Source organism: Ambystoma mexicanum, chromosome 11, assembly GCF_040938575.1.
Source record: "Ambystoma mexicanum isolate Mex_15411 chromosome 11, UKY_AmexF1_1, whole genome shotgun sequence".
NCBI classification, from domain to species: Eukaryota; Metazoa; Chordata; class Amphibia; order Caudata; family Ambystomatidae; genus Ambystoma; species Ambystoma mexicanum.
In genome coordinates this window covers 484,009,577-484,023,544 of record NC_090934.1, presented here as the reverse complement: position 1 = coordinate 484,023,544, position 13,968 = coordinate 484,009,577, and the positions used below count along the sequence as shown (strand labels likewise).

At 43.8% G+C, this 13,968-nt stretch overlaps 1 protein-coding gene across 5 annotated transcripts in view; it reads left to right on the top strand.

The window, feature by feature from the left end:
- TTC17 (tetratricopeptide repeat domain 17) overlaps nt 1-13,968 on the top strand; it is a 2,246,693-nt gene that overhangs the window by 1,399,013 nt on the left and 833,712 nt on the right. For all 5 annotated transcript variants that reach the window (XM_069623328.1, XM_069623332.1, XM_069623330.1 and 2 more), the window contains one exon: nt 12,002-12,170. In XM_069623328.1, the coding sequence (XP_069479429.1) occupies nt 12,002-12,170 (169 nt within the window). The remainder of the gene's footprint in view (nt 1-12,001; nt 12,171-13,968) is intronic.

The following is a 13,968-nucleotide window of genomic DNA, read 5'->3' as shown; positions in this document are numbered from 1 at the left end:
ACTGAATACGTACAAAAATCATCATGCATAATGGGTTCTAAATCTTCATCCGGTCGCCTAACAAATAGCAGAATATCACCTGCATGCAGAGAGATTATATTTGTGTGCCCATTTATTCTATTCCCCTGATGCATACTTATGTCACTAAATCTGCTAGTGGCTCGATCACAATTGCAAACAGGAGCTGGGAAAGCGGACATCCTTGTCGTTCACCCCTTTTTATCCCTATTGTTCCAGATAGCCCCCCTGTTTGTTAATATTCTTGTCACTGGAGACGTTTATAGCAATTGTATAGAGGAAATTAATTTTGGTCTAGATTTTCACTGTTCCAGTACTGCATAAAGAAATTGCCAGGATACGGAATCAAATGCTTAATGGTCTTCTCGCATGGCAGCCACTGCATGAAGCTTGGGGCTAATTCAAGCAAACTCATTGAACAGTCTGCGTATGCTCAAATTAGTGGATTGGCCCAGTACAAATCCGGCTTGGTCTGCGTGTGTGCAATGTGCCATATATGGCATTAGCCTTTTGGCTAGGACTTTAGCGTAAATTTGAACACCAGTGTTTGAGTGACAGCAGTCTGTACGAACGACATTGATGAGCATGTTTATTGGATTCGCGGAAGAATGGGTATAATGGCTTCACGCATTGAGGAGGGCAGTATCCATGTTACCAGGGCTTCTTCCCATACTGACAGGAGATGTTTACTAAGAATTACTTTATTATGTTTATATTTTTCAGCCCGAGTTCATCTGAACCCAGTGCTTTGCCCCTAGGGAGGCTTTCAATGGCCTTTTGAAGCCATAAGTGGGTTTCTAGAATTTGCAGAGTTTCGTTAGATAATTGAGTCCATGGTATAGTCTCCAGATATGTCAAAATATCTGGGTGCTAGTACAGTTCCCTGTACAATACAGGAGATACCATTTGGGCTTCTATTATGTGATATCAGTCTAGCCAGTGTCCTCCCTGGTCTCCCGCCCCATATTTCCGGACTACTATTGTCACCCCTTGGTATTGTAATTCTCTACCCTCATTCTCGTGAAATGCACCAGTGGCTACATTTACTTACTTAAGTATTTCAGGGGTAGATGTGACAGTTTAAAACATTACAAGTTTTTTTATTTCAGTTTCACTATTACGGATATCTCTGTGTATGGTCTTCGATACCCTAAACTCTGTGGCCATAGCTATACCACCGATGTAGGCTTTAAATACCTGCCAGAGAATCTCTTTACTATTCACAGTTCCATCATTGATATCAAAGAACATGTGAACCTTGTCTTGTATGTTAGAGGAAAAAAACGGATCCTGTAACCCCAGCGGTTTAAATTGCCAGTTGGTATACATGTTCTGTTACTTAAATGTTAACCGTTTGGGCACAGGGCAGTGGTCATAATATGTTCTAGGAAGTATTTCCACAGAAGGCACCACGTTCATGACACAGGTGGAAAGAAGCCATATATCTATTCTGGATGCAATCGTATACCGACAAATATATGTAATATTTTTTGCTCTTTGAGTTTAATGCCCTCCAGGCATCAATTACGTGTAAATCTGCATACCTTGCAATAGCATCTGTACCACTTTTAACAATGATTTGTATAGGTACTGAGAAAAGGAAGAGAGCTGAACAGGCATTCAGATGAAGTAAACCGTCAATTAAGCCTGATAGCAGTTGCAGTAGTCAGGCAGTTGAGGCGAATAGCCCACACCTGAAAATTATCACTGATCATGGGAAGCATTAAGCCCCCCCTCCCCCCAGGTGCAGGCAGAGGGAAGGAGTGGAAGGAGCTGGAACGTGAACTGGAGTGCTGGCTGTAGCAGTAGAAGCCGAAAGAAGACACACGTCTGGCCAACCACTCAGAAGTGGGAGAACAAGAGGGATCCCGGAAGGTGGAAACAGCGAATTTCACCTGCAGGTTCTGAGAGTCCTGTTCTTCCAAAACCTGAAGTGCAGAGGCTGCGCAGCAAGAGATTTGCAGGAGAAAAGTTTTTCCCCATTTGAGCCTGATTGTCATGGTCATCGAGCTGTGGCTGTGCGGGAGACTAAGGCCAGAAGCAAGTAGCACGCTGAGGTCTCGGGAGGAAAAGGAACTGAACAGAAGATAGCACAGAGGCAACGTGCTGGTCTTGGAAGCAATACCACACAAAGCAACAGAGGTTTGAATCCGAGATCTGTGCTTAGAAACCAAACTCTGGTGTTAAGCACATTATTGAAAAAAATAAACAAACTCCCAGTATGAGTGGCCGGACCAGAGACACTCGTGCAGGGGAAGGGTCTGGGTCCCCAGCGAGCCAGAAGCAGTAGAAGTTGTAGTGGAAGTCAGGAAAGCAGTGAAACCTGCAAAGCAAGTGTCTAAAAAGCCAGTGAGTGAAGCACAGCGTTCTATCACATTGTGCCAGCCTTGCCGGTAAAAGTATCCAGCTCCTTGTCAACTTGTGTATGGCTTTATGCGAGTAAAAGTTGCATGTTCATTCCAAAGTATTGTTAACAATTGAAATGTAGCAGCCGCGTATACTGTGAAAGACCTACTATATGCGTGAGAAGTTAAAGTTGCTGAAATCCATCGGTTAATGATTGAAAGTCTGTGGCTGTCTAACAGAGTGGTCATGTGTCCCTAATTAAGGAGAGGGAACGCTATTCAAACCATTCCTGAATACCTAACCTTGAAAATACCAGAGGTGAAATTTATAAAGTGTGAAAACTACATCAGAAAGGAGGTTGCGTGTGCCTGTTTTCAACTGACGGACTGAATCTTATATTGTATCAAGAAGCGACATACCTTTAATTTCTACGAAGTAAAGAATATAAACTATTGAAAAGAAGAACAAGCCAAGAGGCTCCCCCTGTTAATAGTGAAACCAAAGTTTCTAAGAGTTGAAGAGTCATCCAGCTCCACTGTGAAGTTATTAACAATCAAATGGCCTAAGATACAAGCGTGCACGTGTTAACTGAAGCTGAGAGAGTGGCACCAAGGCTTCTGGGTAATGACTTGGATAGCTGGCAGACATGTACAGTGAATGCTGGGGAAGGTGAATTAACTGCTTTTAAAGAATATTCTGAAGTAGACATACCCTGTGGGGCCAGAAACTGTAGAAGCCTAAGGGAAGTGAGTCTTCTAGGCAGAACCAGGTTATTGTTGTGGCAGACAGACCAGAAAGGCAAAGAGGCGGCCCCTTTTGAAGAAAGCTATCTAAAGGAAGAGTGCCTTGCCTACCTGAAGAGGTTGAAGTGCATCTTATCGATGTCTGTCTAACCTTTCAAAGGTTAGAAGCTCTGGTGTTATATCTAGTTGTCAGTGGATGTAACATTGCAGTGGTCTGAAAAATGTAAGTACTGTGGGACAAAGGTGAATGGTCTCATAATAACACCAGTAGAAGTGTGGTTGTTGTAGTGGGAACAGCAGCACTAAGAAATCACCCAGACAAATGTACCAATGTCAATATTAAGACTGTTGCTGAAGAAGTCCGAACTGTTTATCATCAATTATATATTATTGACAATGGGGATATTACGTTTTCTTTTGAACTGTAACTGAAGAAGTACTATTGTGATCAGGATTAGCATTGATGCCATTTTCTTTTCTGAATGTTTCTGGACTTTCCATCTAGGAATCCAGATTTGTTACCAGTGGAACTTTGTGTGATGACGTTTGCTTTGGACCAGTAGGGGCTGTTTCAAAAACTTTTTCTTTTGGCTAAACGTTTTGAATTGACTTTGAATCCTAGGGAAGGGACCTTACCAAGGACAAGAGGATGTCATCCAGAAAGTGTGTTAATATTGTTGATTATATTATATTAGCATACATTTTCTTTATATACTTGTTTAGTGTGAGGGCCAGTTATCCCATGCTTGGAAATGTTCCCTTCGCTTTTAGACTAGGCGGGGAATTCCTCAGAGTAGGGCAAGCAAGGTATTTCTTTAATGTTTTCTTTAATAAAATAGCACATTTGGACAAATCCACAAGTAGTTATGCTTTCTATTACTAACCCGCCCCTCCCTCCCCCTGAAACTGGGTAGTGTAAGAAGTGTAGAATCTATTTTCACCTGAGGTACGTCCCAATAGTAGATGAACGCTCTGTTGCATGTGTTACTGGTAGGAAAAGGATCCCCACTCTGTCTCTTTATATGCATGCCATAGGTTTCCGCCTCTTAATAGTGTGGCTCATGCCTCGAAAGTTCCAACTCATGCACCCTACGTCTTGGGCCATTCTGCTAAATATCCATGTACATGACCATAAACATGAAACGTGGGTGGTATATTTATCATCAACCTCAATGTATCCAATCATATGAAGTTAGATTTGCGCCATGTTGAATTTTTACCCCACACAATCCTCCAACTGCCCATTGCACAACCCCAATGAAGTGTATAAACCCACCCCTTCCTCCAACATAACATACAATTCACCACTAAGGCTACTGTATGCAGTGATGCTATCTCTGCTCCTACATTTTTCAGCAGATTATGTTTTGTACTGAATGCACGTGGTAAACACTACTATATGAAGTATTAGGAAAGGATACAAGCAAATGTACGACAAGAGGACTCTCAGGCTGGGCTAGAGGTATATTGATTTCAATGAATGTTGATGCCTCTCCTGGTATAGTAAAGAAGTTGGTTTTGTTCCGAAGTTTAGCAGGGAACATCATTGAATACGCAACAGATCCCTACCGCATAATGGAATGTGGAATACCACCAGGTTTGTGGGGTTCCACCAGCGCTCTGTGCGCTCTTTCAATTTGAAACACAGGTAACTGTGTCTGTTAGTTGAGCACAGTCAGCAGCATCTGCTCTACGAATGACTCCCATGTCTCCAGTAATCAGACTCTCGGGGATCACGAGTATAATTAGGTTATTGCTACATGAGCAGGATTTAAGGTCATCACATTTTCTATGTACTACCGACAACGTTTTCGTGTCACCATTTTCAACTTCATGACATTAGTTTAGTCTTCCACAAGCCTTACTGGCGTTTATGGTATTGATGTTGGCAGTGATATCATCCAATTCTACATTTATAAAGGTAAACCCATCTTTCGTTCTGGCCTTGATTACCTGGAATTCTGTGGGGAAACTGTAGCTTCATTGGTGAAGGTTGGGCTAGGGCGTCTTGGGCGCTGCCTTGGTGAAGGGATCTATGCTGCTTTTTCTTCTGAGAGCCCTTTGTCATCTTCTCTATTGGTATTCCACTCTTTGATGGGAGCAGTGGTTTCAGGTGCCACTCCACAATAGGTACCCTTTGATTGAGCAATGAAAAGAACTCCCCACCCCCGATATTTACTGGTGCAATGATGCATGCAAATGGAGGAACTAGTGAGGTTGATATGTCCAGAGGGCGTAGTCCAGTGATATGCGCCAACACGCCCTTTGATGCTCCAAAGAATTATAGTCCCTCACCTGCAAGCAGTAGTGAATACAAAGCACACTTGGGCCATCTGTCATGTAGGGGATAGTTCACAACATATTACAACCAGTGCCAACCCTCTGGTGTTAGCCAGGAGTGTGTAGCTTCCAGCACGGGATCACGTTTCTGCCTGATTCACACAAAATTCAGGGCTGGAATACCTCGGCCATCAGGGGACCAGCCAAGCTCATATTCGTTACCAACATACATTGTGACATATCAACCGCCAGTGGAGGCGGCCAGGAGTGTCACAGAGTCTCCCTCCCTCCCTCCAGGTAACAGGAAACAGGGAGTGTCGATTTCCCTGCACTAGCCACTCCGATCGGCTCACCAAGGCGAATGACCAAGATTGCGGCATGTGCAGTGGCATAGGCTGGTTGCACCGTTCCTATCAAGGAGCTCCGGTGCACCGATATATGCTCTTGTTCCTAATTATGGCTCGATGATTCACCCGCAAAGTCCATGTGGCTCGGTATATGACAGCCAATAGTCGGCATACCCGGAGACTTGTAAGGTAAATCTCCAGAAAAGTAACCCAATAATAAAAATCCTCTAAGGAAAAAAGCTTGGTGTATCGCTTTGCAAGGGAAACCAGATTTATTTTGTATACATAAAGGAAAAAGGCGACCAAGGGTGCTGTAGAACCCTTAATGCCACAGAGCTCAAATGCAAGTAGTTAAAGAGCAAAACAGTGTCACTCATGATGCAAACAGTATAGAATGTTATCCCACTACCCTCATATGCTACCACCTAAATGCATACTACCAGTCTCCTAAAGTCCCTTGACCGATTGTCCACATCTTAAACTACCCTGGCCCTCTAACAAGTGGTCTTCTACTCCATCACCTTGGTTTCCTGCTACTTGATTGTTGGGCTCCGTGATATGATATATTTTATTTATAGCGCACCCATACACAAGTGTTCCAAAGCATGATATGTTACCCTCCCCACAGGCATAGTGGTATGGTGTGCACCTGGTTGTTAACATGAGCTCACTGGATACTCTTGAGATCAGATTTGTCCTTGAGAATAAGTATGGGCTTTTCTTGATCCCAGAGACATGGGTATTCCCATCATGCCTCCCCGTCGCAGGACTACATTTGTTGGCCTCTCCTTATTTCTTTGTAAATTTGTAGAGCGCAACCAAGCCCTGAGGCATCGGAGCGCTTAACTTAAGGCTATGGTTACAGGTTAGTTTGCTGTGGTCATGATAATAGTCATACCACAGGTCGTCCATATGTTGGGTTACATACAGGTTGTCATGAAGTAGGTACATTGATTGATTACATACAGGTTACATGCAGCCTTCTTGGGTGAACAGCCACGGTTTCAGACCTTTGCGGAACAACTAGAGTTGCAGGTCCGCTCTGAGCGATAGTGGCATAGAGTTCCACTGTTTGGCTGCGATTACTAGGAAACTGCAGCCTCCTGCTTTTTGCAGTTTGAATCTTCTTGGGGTAATGAGAAGGTGTGAGTAGGCAGATTGGGTGGGTCTGTTAGTATGGGCCTTGGAGATTTGGTTGGCAAGGTATGCTGGGGTGCTATTGGACAAGAATTTGTGCGTTAGTGACAGGACTTCGAATTTAATGTGATCACGTACTGGTAACCACTGGAGGTTATGCCTGGCTGTGGAAATGTGGTCCTTTTTGGAGATGTTGAGGGCAGCTCTGATTGCGTTATTTTGAGTTATTCGCAGCTTACTGATGTTTCTGGAATTAGAACCTCCAAAGAGGGAGTTTCAGCAGTCGATTCTCGATAGGATGAGTGCTCTGGCTAGTGTGACACAGTTGTCTGTCGTTAGGAAGGGTCTGCTAGCTGTAATCAGTTTGGCAGTGTAGGTTGCCGATGAGGCAAAAGCATTGACTTGTCTGGAAAGAGACAGAGATGAGTCCAAATAGACTCCTAGGGTTTTTACCTCCTTGGCCACTGTGAAGTGACCATCGATATTGAAGACTTTGGAGGCTTGCAATAGTGGATTTAATCTAGGGTGGGGGGGGTTGCCGATGATGATTAGTTTGGTTTTTCCGTTGTTCAGACAAAGCTTGTGTTGAGTGATCCAGGCTTGAATTGTGAGGTAAATATTGTTCAGGATTTTGGTATCGGTGTTGAAGTTACCTGAGATGGGTAGGAGTATTTGGGCGTCATCAGCATAGTTGGTGTATGTGATGCCCAGTCTGTCAAGGAGGTCAAAGAGCAGCTTAGTAAACACATTGTAGAGTGTTGGGGAGACACAAGAACCTTGTGGTACTATGCATAAGACTGGGACAGGTTGTGCTGCTGCAGTCGAAGAAAAGATTCTCGTAGTCTGGTCTGCCAAGAAGGATTTGATCAATTTTATAGCGCTAGTTGAGAAATCGGCTACATGTTCCAGGTGTTGACAGAGGATATTGTGGTTGACTAAGTCGAAAGCAGCATACAGGTCTAGGAAGAGGAGAATTGCCAGGTTGCCTTTATCCTCGATTTGATCCATTTCGATTTTGAGGTCCAGTAGGGCAGTTTCTGTCCCGTGGCACGGACAGAAGCCTGATTGGCAGAGGCCTAGGAGGTTGTGGGTTTCCAAGTATTTTAGAATTTGTAGGTACGCAACTCTTTCAAGGATTTATTTTCAAGGGAAATGGCACCATAGTGATTTGTCGGTAATTGGTTGGGATGTTTGAGTCTAGTGTTTTTTTAAATTTATTTATTTATTTTTAGCAAAGGGAGCACCCATGCTTCTTTCAGATTTTCTAGAACGTTGCTGGAGTTGGAGTTGTTAATTAGGGTTGTGATAAATGGTGCAAGTTTCTCAGTGCAATCTTTGATTTCGCAGGGTAGATGTCACCTTGACATCTGGATGGCTTTAGACCATTGATGATTTTTAGCGTTTCAGTTGTGGAGATCGGGGTTAATTCAAATCTGGGGATGGGGTTGTTGTTAGGAGGGGGCAGGTCGGGTGGCATGTTGACTGGGGCAAGCTTAGATGATTTGGCTTTGATTTTAATATGACATGAAACGACTTTGTTGGATAAGGCATTTTGGATGTTGGTGCACAAGCTGAGATCTGTGATGCAGTGGTCTGGGGTGGGGGCAGGTGACTCAAGCTCCCCAAGTATGGTGAAGAGTTCTTTGGTGTCAGAATTGGCATTATCGATTCTCGTGTTGCAAGTGTTACCTTTCGCGTGGATGGTAGCTGCCTCGTATTCGGTCGCTAGGGAGTTGAAAAGACATTTGTTTTTGCTGGAGTATTTTTTTTTTCCAGATGTTCTCTGCTGTACTTTTGGCCGTGCGAAATTTGTTTAGGTTGCCAGTAAACCATGAGTTGGAGTTGTAGTGGGCGATGGGTTTCGATTTGCGAGGGCCTATGGGTACACTTTGTCAATGGCCTCTTGTAAGGTTTGGTTGTAGAGAGTTACTCCTTGTAGTACAAATCACGGGGTTTGTCACTCCTTTCTCACCCCTTAACGGTTGTCCCTCCTGGGCCTCATGGAGACCCCGCAAATCAGACACATTCTGAAGGATTTAGGGATCTTGTTTGAGGGCATCTGGCAGTTCAAAAGGTACAGTCATTATTCTGGTGGTGCTAGGGTCCTAAATCTAGACCGTACCTTTGGCAGCTAGAAACCTCTGCCTGGCTCCCCTGGGTTGTCTCCTTGGGGATGGGCACAACCTTGTCTGTGCTCGGCAATCCACATTCCTTTCGGGTTTTGCAGGCCTGCAACACGAGACAATTGTCTTATCTGTCCGGCATGTCTGCCTCTACATTCGGTATCTTTGCTGGGGCTTGGGATGGGAGAAGTGATTTGGGATCCCATTGCCATGTTACGGTGCTACGTTTGCGATGACCTGCGGCAATAAAATAGGCCTTGCTTTAAATATGGTATTACCTCAGTGTTTTTTGCAGCGGGGACTAGGGCCCGCATTGTTATATACTATATTTCACCTATTATACTCTAATATCACTGACTGGCCTAGGTTTCAATGACTATTGGAAAACCCTACATTTTTTATTCCTACGTTGCGCTCGCCACCCCTCTGCAGTTGCAAACATGCCTTTCCTCGCACACTATTACTAAAGCTAAATCACTTGGGAGGACTTGGGACCTGGACATGCATCCCAAAAGTCCAATCCATTCCAAATTTAGCTGGTGCTCTCCGGGTGCCATCAGACACTTGCAAGCCAATTTCCAGCACATGAGTGTCTCAGGGGCTGGTCCTGTAAGAAGCTTGGCAGCACAGAGCTCTAGATGGCTGTGGCCATTATGTACGTCGTGCAACAGAGCCCCCCAAAAAGCACGTATTTAATTCTTCAATTTAACGTGAGATCGTTTGCAAATAGGGAAACTTAACTAATTAAGTTGTGTCAAGATGCTTCTGAGCCTTGACAGATTGTCTGAACCTGTCCTTGGCAATTTGATAGATGCAAGTACTACCTTGATCCCCGAAGCAAATACACAGATCATTTGGGCTACCAAGATGTGGGTCTAATTGCTGCTCCATTCATACATAAGTTTCAACCTCGTATTGTATATCACATTAGCATAGTAAGAAGTGTAATCTGCTGAGCTGATGTTAATAGAGTTGCAGTAACCCATACATATCCCAATGGTCAAAGAAAAGAAATCCTGAGGTGACACAGTAGCACACACTTTAATGAAGAAGTGACAGGGGCTTGAGGGCAGAGACGTGCCCACAAAGCACACGGCAGAATAGTGCACAGGATATAGGAGTGAAAGGAGTCCTGCAGGCAAGGAACGATAGGCAATAACTGCAGACAAAGCAACAAAGGCAGTGAACAGAAAGGGCAGGCAATACGACCAAGACACACGTTAAGTTCTCACTTTGGGTGTAATGCAGAATAGGGGAAGAGTTTTCCACAGGTCGTTGGAAACCCCAGCCTTTTGAGCTGATTGTAGTTAAAGGGGCCTGCTCTGAATGCTCATGTAAAGGAACAGCAGGAGTGGGTGTCTGTGTCTGACCCCTAAGGCACTAACAATGAAACAATACTTACACTTACAAGTACGGTTCCAGCAAGAGCAGACCAGTGCCTACCCCCTGAAACAGGAACCAGCAAACAAATATGGCGCAATGGACAAGACTGAAACGTGACAAAGTAAAGGGGCAGAGATTTCCACTGAAAAACACAGCAACCTGACTGTTCGAAGAAACTACACCAACACAAGTGAGGACAAGAACAGTAACAGAAATATCCAGGGAAAGAACAGAAAATCAAAGTAAACAAGGTTCAGGGCAGAGAACAGGAAGAAAGTATAAGTAAGAAGACAATAATTAAGCACAAGGTTGCAGGCGACTGGAACTGCAAACTAAGTACCGGAATAATGGAACAGCAGACTAAACCGTACACAATGAAGAACACAAATCAGGATTTAATCTATGGACTAGGATACCAAGAACTGAACTGCATTGCAGACTGGTAACAAGGAACTGTAATTCTGGACTACAATAATAAGGGCAGGACTGCAGACAGATGACAAGTAAACTCCAGACGGGAATCTAGGAACCTAAAGCCAGACAACACAGACTATCGGCACAGAGCAAGGAACTGCAGGTATGGAACATGACAGTGTTAGAGAGCAAGGGGTTGCAGATGGTGAACAGAGGACTACAAGCAGGGCAGAATGCACAGGGCACTCTAGCATGAGTAGGTTCTGGAAACTGCAGCAGCAGGACACAGCAGAAATTAAAGGATCAAAGCATGAGGGGCTGGCAGCAAACTCAATTCAAGAGTCCTGTGCTCCTGCAGGCAGCTTCTTAAATGTGCTGACACTGGCTTATTAGCAGAAGCTGCAGCACCACACCTGAAGGTAATCTGCCTCCGCCTTCTCTGGCCCTGTAAAGCAGTACTGTAGTCTAGGGATTCTGGGGATTTTAGTTCCAAGACAACTGCATCGGAATAGCCAGGTAATGAGAACTGCCAAAGATGCATTGTGGGATATGTAGTTTGTTAAATAAAATGGGGAAGTGCCAAAGTATTGCAAAGGGAAAGTAAAAACATAAATCTGACTACGTATTGTCGGTTGCTGATAATAATGATGAATGTTGAGTCCGAACTAGTCCACCGTGGGTGCCACTTGGTGTTCCTGTGGCACAGGCGTGGCAAGAAGCAAGTTTCTTTAATTCTGTACTTCTGTAATGAAAACATCTGACTGCAGAGAGGGAACTAAAAAAAAAGGTGGTGGATTTCAAGGGGCTATGTAGCTGGGTGCCTTGATCCTTGGAGGGCTTGTTTACAATAATCAAACAGTGTTTCACAGGGTGTGCCATATCGCCACCAAGTTCGGAGGTGAATTGCTGTCTAAATGTTGCATTTAGACAGCTGCCACAACTCGTCCATTTTTCAATTGAAAGTCTAACAGTCATTTTCATTCATGGATGGATTTTCTTTTAATAGGATTTTAAGGTAGCCAATTAAAATTACCATTATATGCCCAACAGTTTTCCAGTGCCCATGTTTGTAGGCCTTAGCTAAGGTTTGGCTGTGTGCGATTTTCCTTACTTGGACTTGACTGTCAGCATGGCACTTGTTCTGTTAGTGATCTATAGAGGTTCACTTTCAATAACAAAATAATAATTTCTTTTGGTTCATCATTTCCAGCCTCCCCTCTTCAATGTCCAAACCAGTAGTCTCCTTTGGAGAGCCACATGCTCCAGACTGTTCTTCCATTTCTGATGTTCGTGCCAATGGATCCATACACCAGCTCATGCAGGAACTTCAAGGCCGGCTGGAAATTAAAGCTAAGATTCCGGACTACAATGCCAAACAGGTATGTTGCATTCTTTGCAGTTAACTTGCATGTGCCTTAATTTAGTCAACACCGTTGTTGCTGGAGAGAATTTCTATTTGGCAGGTTATTTTGGTTAAATCCAGCCAACCTTGCTGAACACGAAAATCCTAGGCTGTAACTCTGTAGATTTTTCCTAAGTGATTTACCGAACTTTTTTCCCTATAATGCTAGGATGCATTCTTTGATGTGTGTCAAAGACCATTGGCCTCTCAGCGTTAGTCTCCTAAAAATACCCTGTCTCCTTCCACAGATTGAAGCAGCAACATTTGGTTGGCACACACATTACCTTAAGGAGGCCATAGTGGGCACTTTGGCAATAGATTTCTAGTAGAGTTTCACAGCTAAACTGTGATTAATTTTATGTATTTATTTATAAAAATCACATGGAGAGCAATGCATTTTTGGCACAAAAACGTGCACAGAATTTACCATTTATAACAAAAAACAGAGGCCATGGGTCTTTTACAATAGGGTAAGAGAATGTGACTTGAAGACCAGATGTTGCAGGGTAAGGTGGAAACATGAGCCAGGCACGAGGACAGAACAACATTGGAACGGGATGGTGGAGGAAGTGCTGGACTAAGGATGAAGGGGTGATGGAAAAGTGATGTAGGGTTGTCCATGAAAGGAAGGGAGAGCGGAAAACAGGGTGATGCATTAGCATAGAGTGCTAGCAAACGGGTTCTTCAGAAAGAAGAGCTTTGAGGTTGGTTTTAAATAGTGGTAGAGTTGGAGTAGTACAGAGAGGGCGCGGAAGAGCATTCCAAAGTAGGGGAGAGAGGAGAGGGAGGGAGAGGAAAAGTTAGACACAAGTTAGAAATAGTTTTGACTAACGACTTTTATTGAAAATGCATTGCTGTCCTGTACTAGAGGTGTTTCCCTACCTGGATCTGTCAATGTCAGAATGTCCAAAACAAAACCGTCCGGTATCCAAATTCCTATTCTAACCCTCACATTCTAAAGAAATGACACTTTTTTTTTTTTTAACTTTTTTTTTCCAGCTAACACGTACAGAACAACATCAACAGAGCTTACATTGTGATTTGCAATACAAATGACAGTGTTCACCGGTGTGTCTAGCAACGGCTTAGTGTGACTTGTGTGAAAGCATCACCAGAATTAGTTTAATCGATGTGACCTATGATTAGACCTCCAAGTTCTGATAGCGCTTGGGGGGTGGGGGGGGGTTAGAAATTCATTTTAAAGTGAAAAGGATAATGTCTTTGGCCTTCAGTGTTGTAGAAATGTTCAAATGGGCAAAGAAATAGTAACTCCAAGAAAGTCTCTGAAGGATATTGCCCCTTACTCCAGAGGGTATCTCCCTTCCCCTGCATTCTTCATGTTTTCTTACAAATAACAGTTCTAGTCTTTCTTCTTGATCAATACCAAAATCACATACAACTTTGTTTGGTCTTTGTTTTGTCAGGATGCCTGTTTTTCTGCTTTCTTGTATTCACACACTTTTAGTTGCCTGGTACACTCTCCTGTCTGCCTTTGTCCACACTTCCACTATTGACAATTCTTCACATTAGCCTTATTGGCTATTTCATGCTGTCCTTTATGTTCTGACTTGCTAGGATTTCTTATATGCATATGCAGCACATACTTGCAAACTTCAAAGACGCCCTTCTTTAGGGGCTCTGGTGTTCTTTCCTCCCAGTGTGCACTCACCAGATCTTCGTGGCGTTCCTTTTAATTCTCGTAGCCTGCCAGTAACTATCTTCGGGTGCTTTCTTTCTCGCAACCAGCGGCTCTCAACATCCCTGCTTCCCGTGGC